Source organism: Rhea pennata, chromosome 6 (genome assembly GCF_028389875.1).
Source record: "Rhea pennata isolate bPtePen1 chromosome 6, bPtePen1.pri, whole genome shotgun sequence".
Classification (NCBI taxonomy): Eukaryota; Metazoa; Chordata; class Aves; order Rheiformes; family Rheidae; genus Rhea; species Rhea pennata.
The window spans coordinates 21637949-21652056 of NC_084668.1; the positions used below are offsets into that span (position 1 = coordinate 21637949).

The 14108-nt window shown below is 40.5% G+C and overlaps 2 protein-coding genes across 2 annotated transcripts in view; one reads left to right on the plus strand and one right to left on the minus strand.

The window, feature by feature from the left end:
* The window catches only part of STK39 (serine/threonine kinase 39), a 139189-nt gene extending 135167 nt beyond the window's left edge, over positions 1-4022 (minus strand). Inside the window, exon 1 of the mRNA XM_062578408.1 lies at positions 3947-4022. The gene's annotated coding sequence lies outside the window, so the exon portion shown is untranslated. The remainder of the gene's footprint in view (positions 1-3946) is intronic.
* Positions 4023-5606: 1584 nt separating this feature from the next.
* CERS6 (ceramide synthase 6) overlaps positions 5607-14108 on the plus strand; it is a 125320-nt gene continuing 116818 nt past the window's right edge. Inside the window, exon 1 of the mRNA XM_062578692.1 lies at positions 5607-5807. Within this exon, the coding sequence (XP_062434676.1) occupies positions 5638-5807 (170 nt within the window). The 5' untranslated portion in view covers positions 5607-5637. The remainder of the gene's footprint in view (positions 5808-14108) is intronic.

Genomic DNA, 14108 nt, shown 5'->3' on the forward strand with positions numbered 1-14108 from the left:
AGCTGGACAGTGCTGCCTTAACCACGTAAAAGAGAATTTCTAGAAGTTGTCAAAAATCATAACTCTTTTATTATCTCCAAATGCTGAGGAAATGAAGATCCACACAGATCCATGCTGGCCAGTAATTGGAACAGTAAATTTTGACTGCCTGAAAGTTTGAAAAGTCTCTTTACTAGGTAAATTATAATATGAGAAAATTCTAGGTAATCAGAACAATGGCTCTTGTTTTATCAACATCAAGCCTGGATATACATAGAGAACTTTTGTTCCTTCTGAGCAGTCCTCACAGAGCAATTCTGCTTCAGGTCTTTACCTGGAGCCTAGCAGAAAGCACAAGGCCTCCTGAGGCTTGTAAACCTCTCTTTCAACTAGAACTACTTGTCCACAGATCCCTTCACAACAGCCAAAATAATTACCATAGCATGTCTTCCCAAGTGTCAAAACTTGCTTGCCTGCCAAGATAAAAAAATTCGTAAGACCGATGTGATATAACCTGGGGACACCTGTTGTAAAAATGTATTTTAAACACTGTTAGTTACAGCTGTAGAGGCTACTGACTTGAGTTAGCTGGTGAAGTGACTGGTCTCTTCAGACTAATAACAACCCCACACAGGAGTAAGGACTGATATGACAGCCCTAGCATAGCTTTCATAATGGATTGCTACTTTGTTAGTGAGTTCTTACTTTTTAAGTGGAATTATTAGAAAACCTGGCAAAACTAACAGCACCAGAAACCGGAAGACCCCACAGCTGTTGGGACGAGCTGGTAGTGTTAGAAGCATGCAAGCCTAACCTCACACTGCCACTTCTCTCATGCAGATATCCCCCACCCTCCCCAGGGGGGAGCAAAGCAGCCTGTCAGTTTTTGGCCCTTCTGCTAGACACATTGCTAGTTCGTGGCCTAATGATACAGGCCTAAAGAAATTGGATTGGCACAACTACTTTCACATAGGTCAGGCAAAGCCATCTCTTTTGGTGATTAACAACCTAGTTCAGATTTGTAAAACAAAGTCTGTCTCAGAGTATTGCATTATTAGTCCATATACTATCCAGTCCATTAAATGGACTGGTCCAGATTCTGATCATTACTTCAGACATTACTCCAGAATTGACAACAGACTAAATGAAATGAAATGACTTTGGCCTATTGCTTTCAATTTTTTAGCAATCCTTTAAAATCACTAGGTTTTGCTGCAGTTTTTCCTTTTCTTGGTTGAGGAACTTTTCCAGATGGCCAGCAATATGGCTCAGATGCACTAACAATATTCATTACCAAACTCACTCTCAGCAATTTGAAGATGCAATACCCACTCCTATTTACTGCAGATGCATAAGTAAACCAAAAAAAAAAAAAAAAAAAAAAAAAAAAGGCGGGCGGGCTATTGCCCACTGTTAAGTAGTCAAGTTGCTTTTGAGCCCTGCACAGTGGAAAAGATTCCTGCTTGATATCCTTTCCAAGAAGCCTCTAAAACTTCGTTACAAACTTTTAACTCAAGTCATTTTTGCAGCATGAATGTGGTTCTTGTAAACTTTAAATAGCATTTCCATGCTGAACAGCTCTCTGGGTCCCAACATGTTTCTTTTCTATGTAATCTATGTAGTACCTGGAACATTATCCTGGTCAACTGATATTCTGTGTCCCACTATTTAAAACACCTCTCCTATTATCTTAGACTAATGACTAAATATTGCTTATTTTTATTTGTAATCTTTGCTTTGTATGTGTGTGCGTTTAAGTCTGTGTGACTAAGACACCATAAACCACTGCGTATTTCAAGCAGTGTGATGTTGATAAAAAACAAACTTAGAATTTCCTGAAAACTTTCTTAAATTGTTGTATTAAACATATCTACACTGTAAAGTCTCACATGCTTTATTTTGATCTTTGACCTACACTGAGTAATATTTGAGCTCCTAATGAAGCCTGAGGTGGGTATCTGAATCTCTAGAATGCAGTTTCACAGTGGCTGTGAGGAAGTAGTAGCTATCTCCTAATTTAATATGAAGAGGCTATTGAAAGTTCATGTCTGTGGAAGAGGGGGGCTGGTGGACAGAGGAAGTCTTCCACCACGTGAAGATGCACTTAATAAACTTGTCTAAACTTTAAGGAGGAATTTTGTTACATTGAGAAAAATAATATTATTCCTAAAGTTCGGGAACCTTTACTTTTGTGTCTGAGATCTAACCTGGCTTCTTGGTGCTACAACAAACAAGACATACACCACTAAGTCCTTTGTTTTCGAATAGCCTCTGTGCTGGTTGCATAAGGTCTCAAACTGATGATGTGCAGTCCATCCATTTTGTCCTTCTCTTTTTAGAATAAAATGGAAGTTCAGTAACCTTTGGGGAATTTGCATGTATATTTTTGCTTCATTATTTTTAAATCTTGTATACTTCAATGTGTACAGAGTGCTTCAGCTGATGCTTCTGAGGAAATATTTTTACCTCTTTCTATTTTTTTTACCAAGTTTTAACACCTTCTGGAAGTAATTTGCTTTACAGTATGAGGCCACAAATGAAACCACTCTTTTTTAAAGACTATTGGACTCCCTTTCGTGATACAACAATTTTGGAGAAAAGAAGAATGATCCTGTTAACACCTCTTTCCAAAGCACCACAAGATTCAGGCATTCTCATTTCATAGTCTTCTCTTGGCCACTTTTACATAATTGCTCCTACAATTTGAATTAAATTAAAAGTTTCTAATTGATCTTCCTCCCAAATGTTTCTGAAATGTCATTTTTTCTCAGACATACTTAAGACATCTGTTGTCCTAAGGTAATTTTCATTTGACACAAAAGTCAATTATGCTAATTATTCAGCAGGAATTAATCTCTTATTCATCATATTATTATTGTTGTTGCTAGATCCACTTTTGAAACATACATTTCTTTCATATATCTGTACATAAGCAATACCAAGCATCCATGCTTATGAGCCTCAGTAATTGCTGGGAAATAGCTACTTAAGTATTGAAAACTGACATATGTTGAAAGTACTTTCTAAACTCATTGGAATACTGAAATATTTGGGGGCAAAAAAGTGCAGAATAGTGATACCAATTATCTGATTAAGTTTCTTCTCAACACAATTACCATTAATACAGCAAATGATTGTCTACACATTGTGAGCTATTTAAATATCTGAAGAGCTTTTCATCAATAGAATTCAAAGTTTATGCCTCTAATGTCATCCTGAGAACACATACACATATCTCCATTTAAGACAAGTTTATGCAAGTGCTTTCAGAAACTGGAAAGATTTGAATGATTTGTGTATTGTAATTGAAGAGAGGCATATAAGTATGTGTAGGAGACAGACAGTTTAGGTGTTCGTGAAACAGAGTTGGAAAATGAACAACAACAGGGAGTTCTAGATTGGAAAAGTATAATATATAGCTACAAAAATAAGCAAGAGGGGAGAAATATTAGCTAGTCAAGTTTTGGTCTGGACACTGGCTAAAACAAAGTCTTGTTGACTTATTTGTGCAAAGAATTGCTCTTTTACACTCAGAAAATCATTATTTTAAAGTAAAGAAGGCATACAGGTCCCAGCATCAGTTTCCCCTCCAAACTATAATCACAACAGAGCTCTGAATTTTGACAGATTGCTTGTGTCAGAGATGCATAGCAATATTCTGAGATGAGCATGTATACGACCACTGGGGATTAGAGCGGCTATCAGGGCTCAAATGGGCACAGGCAGTGAGTGCTACACTAACCAGTTCTGGAAGAAACTGGGGCAAGCACATCTGATGGTGGTGCTACAGCCCATACTTCTTTTTATTGCAAGGACTAGGTGTCTATGGAATAGTCTGCAGCTACCAGCTCTTTTCTCCCTCTCCACAAAGCAAACACAAGAAATGAATTAGAGTGTTTAAAGATATTTAGGAAGTTGACTCAGCAATAAAACAGAAATATCCAATGGCAGATTCACCTGTATTCACCTCAGATATCCTGTCAAAGCATTCCCTGAAGCTTCCTCAGATGTCCTAGATGGAAGTTCTCTTCATATACAGAAATGGTTTGTTTCATTTAAATCGGTATACCACTTTTCATACTGTCAGGCTTGTGTGTGTTCACCTTAGAATTTTCTTCATCACAGAGATGTCAGCACAGATGTGAGGAGCTCTGTAATCAATTTTTCAGTAAGGACAAGTAGAGTCAAGGAAAAACAGCAAGCCAGCAGAAAATATAAAAGCAGGATGATAAAATTCAGGAGTACGCCTTCTGCAGAAGTCAGCTTCTCTGAGTATTAAGTAGCCAACAGAGAGCATGATGATTCAGGGGAGAAAATCAAAGTCATCCAAAATAAAGTGGCAGTGCAGAAAAAATAGTGATGTTTCAGGACCAGTATATCTACTGGAAGCAATTTTATCCGGGCCTAGAACACCATGTCTGTAGTCCAGAGGCAAAGGCTATGCTAAAGCACATCAGTCATCTTTGCTGTAAAGTCTAGTGGAGACAACTGTAATTTTCTTCTGGATGTAGACATGACAAAACTGAGCCATAGATAGAGAGTAGAGGAGAATGCTTATAGGAAAATGAAAACTACATGTAGTTTGCCTCTACTGTGACTGGGCAGCGAGATAAGTAACTGAAAGTAAATAGCTATATAAAAAGGTTTTCATTAGAGAGTGCGTAGCTGTAGCCCTAACCTGTTTTGCTGGTGATCAGTGGTGTGTTCTCCGACACTCTTCCATGCCTCATTTACGCTTGTTTGCTGTAAATGCATGTGATCAAGTCACTAAATGTTTCAGTGGGTCTTTTCACCTAGAACAGTCGGACCTCCATTTAAACGCCTCAGGGCGAGACTGCAATGTGCAATACTCCTCTCACCTGTCTTAGTGCAGGAACTCAGGTTCGGGCTCCGGCAGCTGATATCGCAGCATACCCGGTTGTTTTGCAGAGTTCAGAAGTGGGAGGCTTTTCATTGCCACCATCTGCTTTTAAAAATAGTGGCACCTTCTCCAGGCTCACCATGATTTAGAGATCTCCGGAAGTAACGCACTCTAAGTCTTGCTTAACCGTGGGACGGAATATTGGAGCCAGAGGAGGCGATAATGGGAAGCACAGCATCAGGGCCTGTTTAGTTTTTATGCTAAGCCAGCACTGAGCTGGAGGCCGGCGCTCGAGCTGGATGCAGCAAGCTGCTGCGGACAAGCCTGGTTGTGGTAGAAGCGCCACCGCACCAGGCGGCCCTTGCTTGATGGAGCCGCGCTATTTCTGGCGGTTCATCACACCAGATCTTCTTGCGGGCTGGCGGCTCGCGGCGCCCCGCGGGCCGTTTCGGGCGCCCTCGTGGCGAGCAGCCCGGCTAACGGCCGCGCCGCGCGCGCGCGCTAACGGCCGCGCCGCGCGCGCCAACGGCCGCGCCGCGCGCCCCGCGCCGCCGGCGGGGAGCGCGCGGGAGCCAATGGGGGCCGGCGCGGCCGTGTGACAGGCGGGGCGGCCGCTTCCCTCGCCGGGCGGCCGGGGCGGGGAGCCAGCGCAGCGCGCCGCTCGGCAGCATCACCGCCGGCGGCTGCGGGGCTGACACACGCCTCCGTCCTTCTCTTCGCCGGCAGCCGCTCGCACGCGCCTCGCCGCGGCGAGGGAGGCGGGCGGCGCGGGGGGCGCCGCGGCAGACAAAGCAAAGATGGCAGGGATCCTCGCCTGGTTCTGGAACGAGCGGTTCTGGCTGCCGCACAATGTCACCTGGGCGGACCTGAAGAGCACGGAGGAAGCCACCTTCCCGCAGGCGGAGGATCTCTACCTCGCCTTCCCCCTCGCCTTCTGCATCTTCATGATCCGGCTGCTCTTCGAAAGGTAACGCAGAGCCGCAGCCCGCTCGGCGCGGCGGCCGCCACCTCCCGCGCCGCCGCGGAGCCCCGCGGCAGCGCGGCGGCCGCCGGGGGCAGCTCGCCGCGACGCTGCCGCGACGCTGCCGCGAGCCGGGGGAACCGCCGCCGCCGCCGCCTCGGGCCCCTCCCCCCGCCCCGCCGCTGCCGCCCTCCCTCCCTGTCGGCCCCGCCGGGCTCTTATGGTTTCCCTCCCCTCGGGCGGTCACGCCGCGGGCGAGTGGCGCGGGGGGCCCCTGCGGCCCCCGCCCGCGCCCCCGCGGCTCCCCCGGCAGCGGCTCCCCGCCGCGGCTGCCCGCAGGCGCGGTAGCGGCGCGGCGGGGGAGTTTGCCCACCCTCCCTCACAGGGCTCCCGCGGAGCGGCTCAGCGGTGGAAAATAAGCTGCTGGAAAGCGCTGGTTGCCCTCCGTGCAGCTGTAAGGTTAGGGTAAGTTACACTGGGGGGCAGGATTTGTCCTTCTTACTTGGCTGCGGCAGGCTTTCCAGGCTGATGCTTTGTGATCCGGGAAACAACGTGCACTGTGCCTAAGAGCAGGGTAGCTGTAGCTGGGTTTAAATGTAAATGTCGGATATAAACGTAAAGTTTCATAGTAAGCGGGAGCCTAAAATTAAATTGCTATTATGTGCCTAAGGGGAATTTTGCTTCACTAGTTTTCAGTGGTAGCAATGTGAATAATCCGTGCTTTATATTGGAAGTACTCCAAATGCTGTCTGGACTTAGGATCTCATGGAAGAAACAATCCTGGTACTGTTCATCATTAAGCTATACTTGCTGTTTTGCAGAACATGCATTTTGAATTGATTTTTAAATCAAAAATTGATTGATTTATTTTAAATATGTGTATTTAACAGAGGCCACCCTTAAAGGGGAAGAGTTGAAACAGTTTGCTCATTTGTGCTTATTTCTCTGCTGCCTAATACTCTTTAACTGCATAGAAGAAAAGAGTGGTTCCATATGTCAACACCTACATACTTTCAGTGCTGTTTTCTTAGGTAATGCTATTAAGATAGTCAAGAAAGACAAAGGAAGACCAATAATTATTACATACTGAAGAAAGACTATCAAGATAGTTTAAGAATTATAAAATAGTTGATTTAAGAGGTAGAACTTTATTTGCATCTCCTAAGCACGAGGGAAGCATTCACTTGTCCTCATTAGAATTTGCTGCCTGGATTTTTCTGAAAAAAAAATTGGCTGTTTTCATTACTTAATTAAGAATGCGGATTTGATTTGAAAAATAAGCTGTCATGGACTGTTAACTTCTGTGTTGCTTTACAGATTTACTAAAAAGACAGGAAAATTTGTGGGCTGCCTGTAAATTTGAGGTTCTCAAAAGTAGATTTAAATAGTGAACCTGAATTAAATACTGCAATGTAACTACAATTTGAGACCCAGATATCATTTAGATAATGTCAAATAATTAGTTTGAGTTCTTCCTTCACTCTCTGTACAATGTGTACTTTTATAGTGCTGAAAGCAGGCTCGTGATGTCGCATATCTTGCCATCTGAACTGCGATATGTATCACAGCAGGTCTGTGTTTAGATGGAAGAACAGTTAGTCAAGGAGACAATTTAAACCTAAACTTAGAATCACCTTGTTTCTGCTAGTCCTGATTTGGCTATTAGTGTTAAAGGAGCTAGCCTAATTTATTTAGTTTTGTTTGCCCATGCCAAAGGTTATTTTCCTGGGTTATTTTTGGTCATTTGAGTAAAGTCATTTTTCATTCTGCAGTACATATGTTTATAAATATATAATTATGCAGAGGAGAAAATCAGTATATTTTTATATTGCTTTTATATTCTACAGGTTGCTTTTGAATGTTAACTCTGGAAATGTGTGCTATTAGCCTGAGAGTAGGTGACATACCTCTGAAGAGGTCTGTTTATTAACAGTTGTTGGAGTCTACATTTGTTACATTTCAATTTTAAATCCACTGCAAAACTCCACTATGAGAGTAGGATCAGACCATTTTGTGTGAAGTTAGTTCACAGAACATAGTACAATTGTATTTTTTAATATAGAGCACTTTATTAAAGCAGGCTGAGCAAAAGTGACTGGACCTGCTTTCACTGATCAAAGCAGATTGTTTTTGACTTGAATAGGGGAAAGGTCAAGTCTTATTATTACTCATTAGTAATTTATTTTGTCAGAGCTCTGTTTCATTTGAGAGCAACAGAAATGCCTCATGCACATCATTAATAAGAGGTTTGCAATTATTTCAATTGGTAAAGCTATCTGAGATCTGGAAAGGACAAGAGAAAAGTATCTGTGGAGTTGATAATTTGTCGTTATTTTCTTCTGTGTATAAAAGCAGCTACATTTTTCTTTCAAAACTCATGTTGTGGATGGCTGGTGCTGTACTTGCTACATCTTGGAACAAGTTTTTGCAGATGTATTATAGTTCCCTGTTTTTCCAGTAGGAGCATTAAAAAAAAAAAAAAAAAAAGTAGATGCTGTAATATGTTAAAGTTTTATCTACTAGCTAACTATTTATCAGATTTTCTAACTCCTTCATTGTAGCTGACTACTAGGCTGTTAGAGCAATATGATTTTAACCTCCCTTGCTATAAAAGGTGCCTGACTTGGTTAGTCTTCACAGTAATAAGAAGTACGGTTCAGGAGGAGCTGTGATTTTGACTTCACACATCTTTGCTTTCGAAGTTTTTGATATTTCTAGGGGATAAAATCTGTCATTCTAGAGGTTAGAAGTTGACTTTGCTTATATATATTTGTGTGTACATGTTTACAGGTGCTATTAAAAAGATAGAACTTGGAAATTTTGTTCCATACGTATTTACCTAACATTAACAGTGTTGCCTCTTACTGTTCTTTTGTTAATAGTTTGATGAATCAACAAACCAAGTCAAGAAAAGAATCCAGACACATCTGAAATTATTCTTTTTTTCCTCTCAGAAATCCACTTTTTTGACGATTTCCCTGCCTTGATCTGTAGTCTCAGAAGAAAGGAAAAAGTAGATCAGAACATTAAGTGTATGCTGGATTACTTCAGCATTTGGATCTGATGATGATGAGTGCTCTAGGAAGAAGCTTTGCTTTAAGGCATAATCTCGTAACTGTGAGATTAGTGAATCTATGTGCTGAGGCCATCATAGTTATGGATGAGGCACTAAAATACCTTAACAGCCTTTTCTTTTTCCTGCCTTCTCATTTATCTCTTTCTTTAAACAAAAACTACATTTTAGAAAACTATAACAACTAAGCACAAAGATAGTGTCACTCAGTAATTTGGAAGATGGTATGAAGTTAGCTTTGCAGTGGTAAGTGGGAACATTTCCTCATATTATGCATCTATTTTGCCTTAAAGGCATGTAAGCAGTTAAGGATCCCTCATGCGCTATAGAACACCTTCAGCTCTAAGAGGACAACTTGTTTAATACCAGATTTTGTCTCCCCAGAGCCTTTTTAGTACTGTTGTAGGCAAGACAGATTAAAGCTGGATTAAAACTGGTCTTGCTAGTAGTAGGATGTCGTAATTTTGATTGGTTTAAAAAGATAAAGAAGCATCTGTTATCCTGGGCCAAGTACAATTTTTCATCTCTCACTTACGGACCCTGATCCTATAGATGTTCTCTTTCTGAGCTAAGCCTTGCTGCTAGGAAACAGCAGCCTTTCCCTTTTTCCCAAACAGGTCCTTCATGATCCAGTCTCATCTGGACAGGCATGTGAGTATATGAAAACAGTGTTTGCTCCAGCCATTGGTGTGCTTGTTTGACCCAGAAGAGTTTAGCACTCCAGTGCTTTATAGCCCTTTCTCAAGAGAGTAGCTGAATGAATCCTCCAAAAGAACTGCTTGCTAAACATGTTTCTGGCATGATCCAACAATCTTCCATTTCTGTTTGTGTCAAGTAACCTGATATTACTACTTTTTTTACACTTGGCTTGTGTTTTCAAGTTTGTCATTTTTCATCTTGGTACTGTAGTTGCAGTGTACTTTGTTCCCTGCACTTTGTAAGCAACAATTTGAGTTCAAATCTGATGACATGGCTCCTTAAATGAGCAAGCTAGGCTTCTAATGCCTTTGTTGTCCTCTGACATTGGGGATTTCTCAAAGGGGAAGTTGATATTCCTCGTCTGATGGAATGGCTCATATGATCAGGGATAGCTTGATTATAAGTAGGAGCAGCCCTCCAGCTGCTCTGATTTAAACTGAACCAGCATCGTGATTTATGGTAAGCCAAATCAAAATATTCTAAACATTAAACATATGGAAATTCATCGCTTTTGTATGACAGTTTGCTTTTCTAATGATAATTAAGCCTCAAAAGTAACCCCAACTGACTTCCAGTTAATATGACACTGTATAATTCCTAATGGGTCAGAGTGACATAGTACAATGAATATATTGTTTTTTTTACTAACTCCATAAATTCATTCAGATGACAATACACACAAGCCTTGCAAATGTTGCTCATTTGTGTTGTATACATACAAATTTGATTGTCATAGTCCCTAAGACATCTGGTACTGCTGCTTTTTTAGGACAACAAGGAGGCTAGAGTGGGTGAAAAATTTAGAAGAGAATACAAACTTGCTGCATTTCCAGCAGCCCAAAACCCCTCCTGGCAGGTCAGGTGAGGCAGGGATTGTTATTTCCATCAAAAGCTGTTTGTAGGTTGTGATATCTGTAAATGTCATGTTTAGCTTTCTGTGTGTGGGTCATGATCTATTATTCAGGTATAATTCATTGTGTAGAAGTGGAGGCAGATAGATATGCACTTTCTTTTTTTATAAGGCAGCCTGTAATGTCTTACTTGCTTGAGCAGTATTTGATACATACTTCATTTGAATGGGACATTGATACTGATAATTCCTTATGAAAAGATACAGTCAATATAAGGAAAATAATAACTAAGTAGCTGTATCTTTTAAAATTTTAAATCAGTTTCTTTCTAAAATAATAACATTAAATAGCTTTAAAAGCAAATTTGTATCTCATTGATTGTGCTTTCCACTTCTCTGTGTTTCTTTTGGTTTAGTCATCTTCCAGCTGTCATTTATATTTTTCTTTATGTAACCTGTTTTTGTTTCCTAGGGCTGTAGTGTTTGGGTTTCAATCACTAGTTCAAGTATATATCTCGGAGCAAAACTGTTTTTTCCCTGCAGAGTCATTATCTCCCTTGACATGGATGGATCTCAGTCTTATCTGCTCTGATCCACATGGTGTGCATTCACCCACCTTGATTATGCTTGTGTTGACTGGTATGCATCTCTTTCTTGGAGGAAAAATGTAGGTATGTGTTCAAATGTAAGCCGAGAATGTTCTTTTAAGAGAATGTAGAGTGGAGAAAATATGTACTATTTAAATGTCCTTCTTAAAGGACCATTTGTGGAAACACATTAGTTCTAGTCTCAAAATTTGGAGTTAAATGGGAAGTATGCATTGAGCTCCTATGGAAAATACCATTAAAACTCATTTTTAAAATATCAAAGTGACTGACAGCTGACAGCTAAACCACAATTCAGCTGAGGAAAAGGTTTCTCTGAAAAGTTGCTACTAGATATCAAGAGCTTATTACTCAGGCAGAACTGACATTAGTGGAGTTTTGTCTGAGTACAGGTTCCAATCCTATTAGAAACTTCCATTCAGATCTTGTTTGAATTTCTGTAACTGCAGTTTGATTGAACTGCCTGTGGCCATATCTGTTGCTCCTATCTCTGCTCCTGTCAACTGATTAATAGGCATTTGCAAAGAATCCTCAGAAAAGGAAGAGCTTTCAGTATACAGCCCCTTTCTGCAGTTTAGTTTCTAGTTAGTCCATGGAAAGTATTTACTAAATTAATATCTGGGGAAATCTGTTCTCTTGATTCCTTCTCTCTTGTCAACAGAGTGGAGAGGAAGGGGATAGCCAAGCTAACTGGTCCTTACTTAACCATATTTCTTTGTTTCCTAAGAGTTATCAAAAAAATTACACATTAACAGTGGTTTGACACTTCAGTAGCATTTGGTGTTTCTGTGCCTGTCTCAAGGTCACTTGGAGTTTTGACAAGAAAATTAAAATTACAGCAAAAAAAACTGTGTAGCTTTCATAAGTGATGTAATATCATGTAAGAGTATGCTTAAACTATAATTTACACCTTACAGATAGCCAAAGATGTCTGATATATATCAACGGTTCATTAGAGGGGTTAATTTAACATCTTCATCCTTTTGTGATCTCAGACACCTTCACTTGTGAGGCATTTACAGATTTTAAGGGTGAGGAGGAGAGCAGGGGTGGGCATCCAGGGCAAGGGAAGGGGGAAACATATGGGTCTATGATCGTGTGAAAAGTAGAATCTCTAAAGATTTGCTCAAAGATGAGCGGAGTTTCTGACAATCAGATGGGCTAACATCTTCAGGAGAAGCCTTTTCACTACATGGTGTAGAATTATAGAATCTTCTGTAAAGACCATCTGGCATCCATTGACTTCTTACAGGGATGGTTCCCTTCTAGTTTTTCTGAAGTAGTCAAATAGTGACAGAGGTGGAAGAATTGGAATATTTAGCATAGCCAGCTGTCTTCTTAGAGACAATTTTTGTAATACAGATGCACCTGTAATGCAAAACTCTCTTTTTTTCTATGTAGTTTGTAATTTTTAAACTTTAATACTAGCAAGCAACAGTGAAACCTCATGTAACTAAATGTTATTGATGTCACATAACCAAATTATTTCTTAAGATAACTGTCTGTGCAATTGCTAAGACTATCTAAGAGCAGTATAGAAGCATGGCATCTAGTAAGCTGTGTTATATAATGTTTATTGTATAATAGGTACAGTAAATATATATTTGTGTGTCAGCTACTAATCCAAGTTGCCTTTTAAGCAGGGAAGAACAGAATGCTAAGATTTGCCAAACTACTTTGTATTAGTGAAGTATCTTTCAGGTTCGCTAATCTAAACCACATTTTGATACTACAAATGGTGTGCTTTAATGTTCAATTCTAGATGATGAAAAGCCTTCTGTGCACACATAGGTCACCCTAGGATGGGATATATTAAAGCAATATATCTAAGCTACTTGCAATTTTTCTTAGTGTGGGTGCAGTAAAAGCTTCCTTTAAATGGTATTTCTCTGTCTTAGTTTCTCTTGCAGGGAGGCGAGAAGTAACCTATATTACTATAAAAAAAATCTAGCTGATGTTACACTGGTGCAAAACCAGAGATTACACACCAGTGGGAGTACATAAAAATGCATAAAAATTTTAGATTCCTGAGGCTGTTCTAGTATTTTCTGCATGCAGTAGTATTTGTCTATCATTTGTAACAAAGTCCTTGCTCTATTTTAATTGCAATGGTATGACTCAAAGGAAGAAGTAGCTTTTTGATTTATTAAATGTGGTTTGATCACATCTACTCATTTCCCATTTGCCGTCCTGTGACACAAACTTAATGTTTTTATTTCTGCAGGCCAAAAGAGAAAAAGGAGGCTTGATAGAAATTTATCTAAAATTCTTACTTTGGACTTAGTGTCTTTTCACAGCCTTTTTTCTTCTGTTGAAGAGTGAACTCAGCTAGCAGTATGCTCCCCTAACTTATCTACTAGGAGGAAACTTACTCAGCTGAGGGACTGGAGGGTTTCATCTTCTTGGGAGTTCACTGTCAGGGCTGTGGCTTTCATGGGCGTTGCTGTAGCAGGCTAGACCAGTGAGTCATCAAGACCAGAATCCTTGTTGCAACTGGTGAGACCAGTTGCTTCAGTGGAAAACAAAAAGTTCTAGGTGATGATACGGTTAATGAAGAGATTCACAATTGAATATAAAGGTCATGAATGGCAATGTGCCCATTGAGAAGCCTTTCCATAATTGTCCATTAGATTTTCTTGGACTTCTATCTACTAGCATTTGTCCAAACCACACTGCTGAACAAGATGATCGGGTCCAATTGAATATATTTTTTCCTCTTATGGGCAGTACGCTGGAAAGGAGTCTCTGAGAAAAATAATGGCAAGTGGTTACACCAAAATTGGGAAGGTGCTTTCTGTCTATTAAAGCAATAATTGAGTAGAGTAGTTGATCCTGATCTGCCAACTCTTCCCACATACCTAGTATCAGAAAATGGAGAGAACTGATAAGAGAATAGCATGAAATTATTAACAGTTCCAAAGCCAAACTCCCCCTAGGAATACTACACTCATTGTACTAAATTAACTTTGCAGTGATTGTGTTGACATGATTATGATGAATTGAACTGCAAATGGAGTCCTGGGAGCCCTGGTGGACAAGCTGAATAAGAGCCAGCAATGCAACCTTGCAGCAAAAAGAGC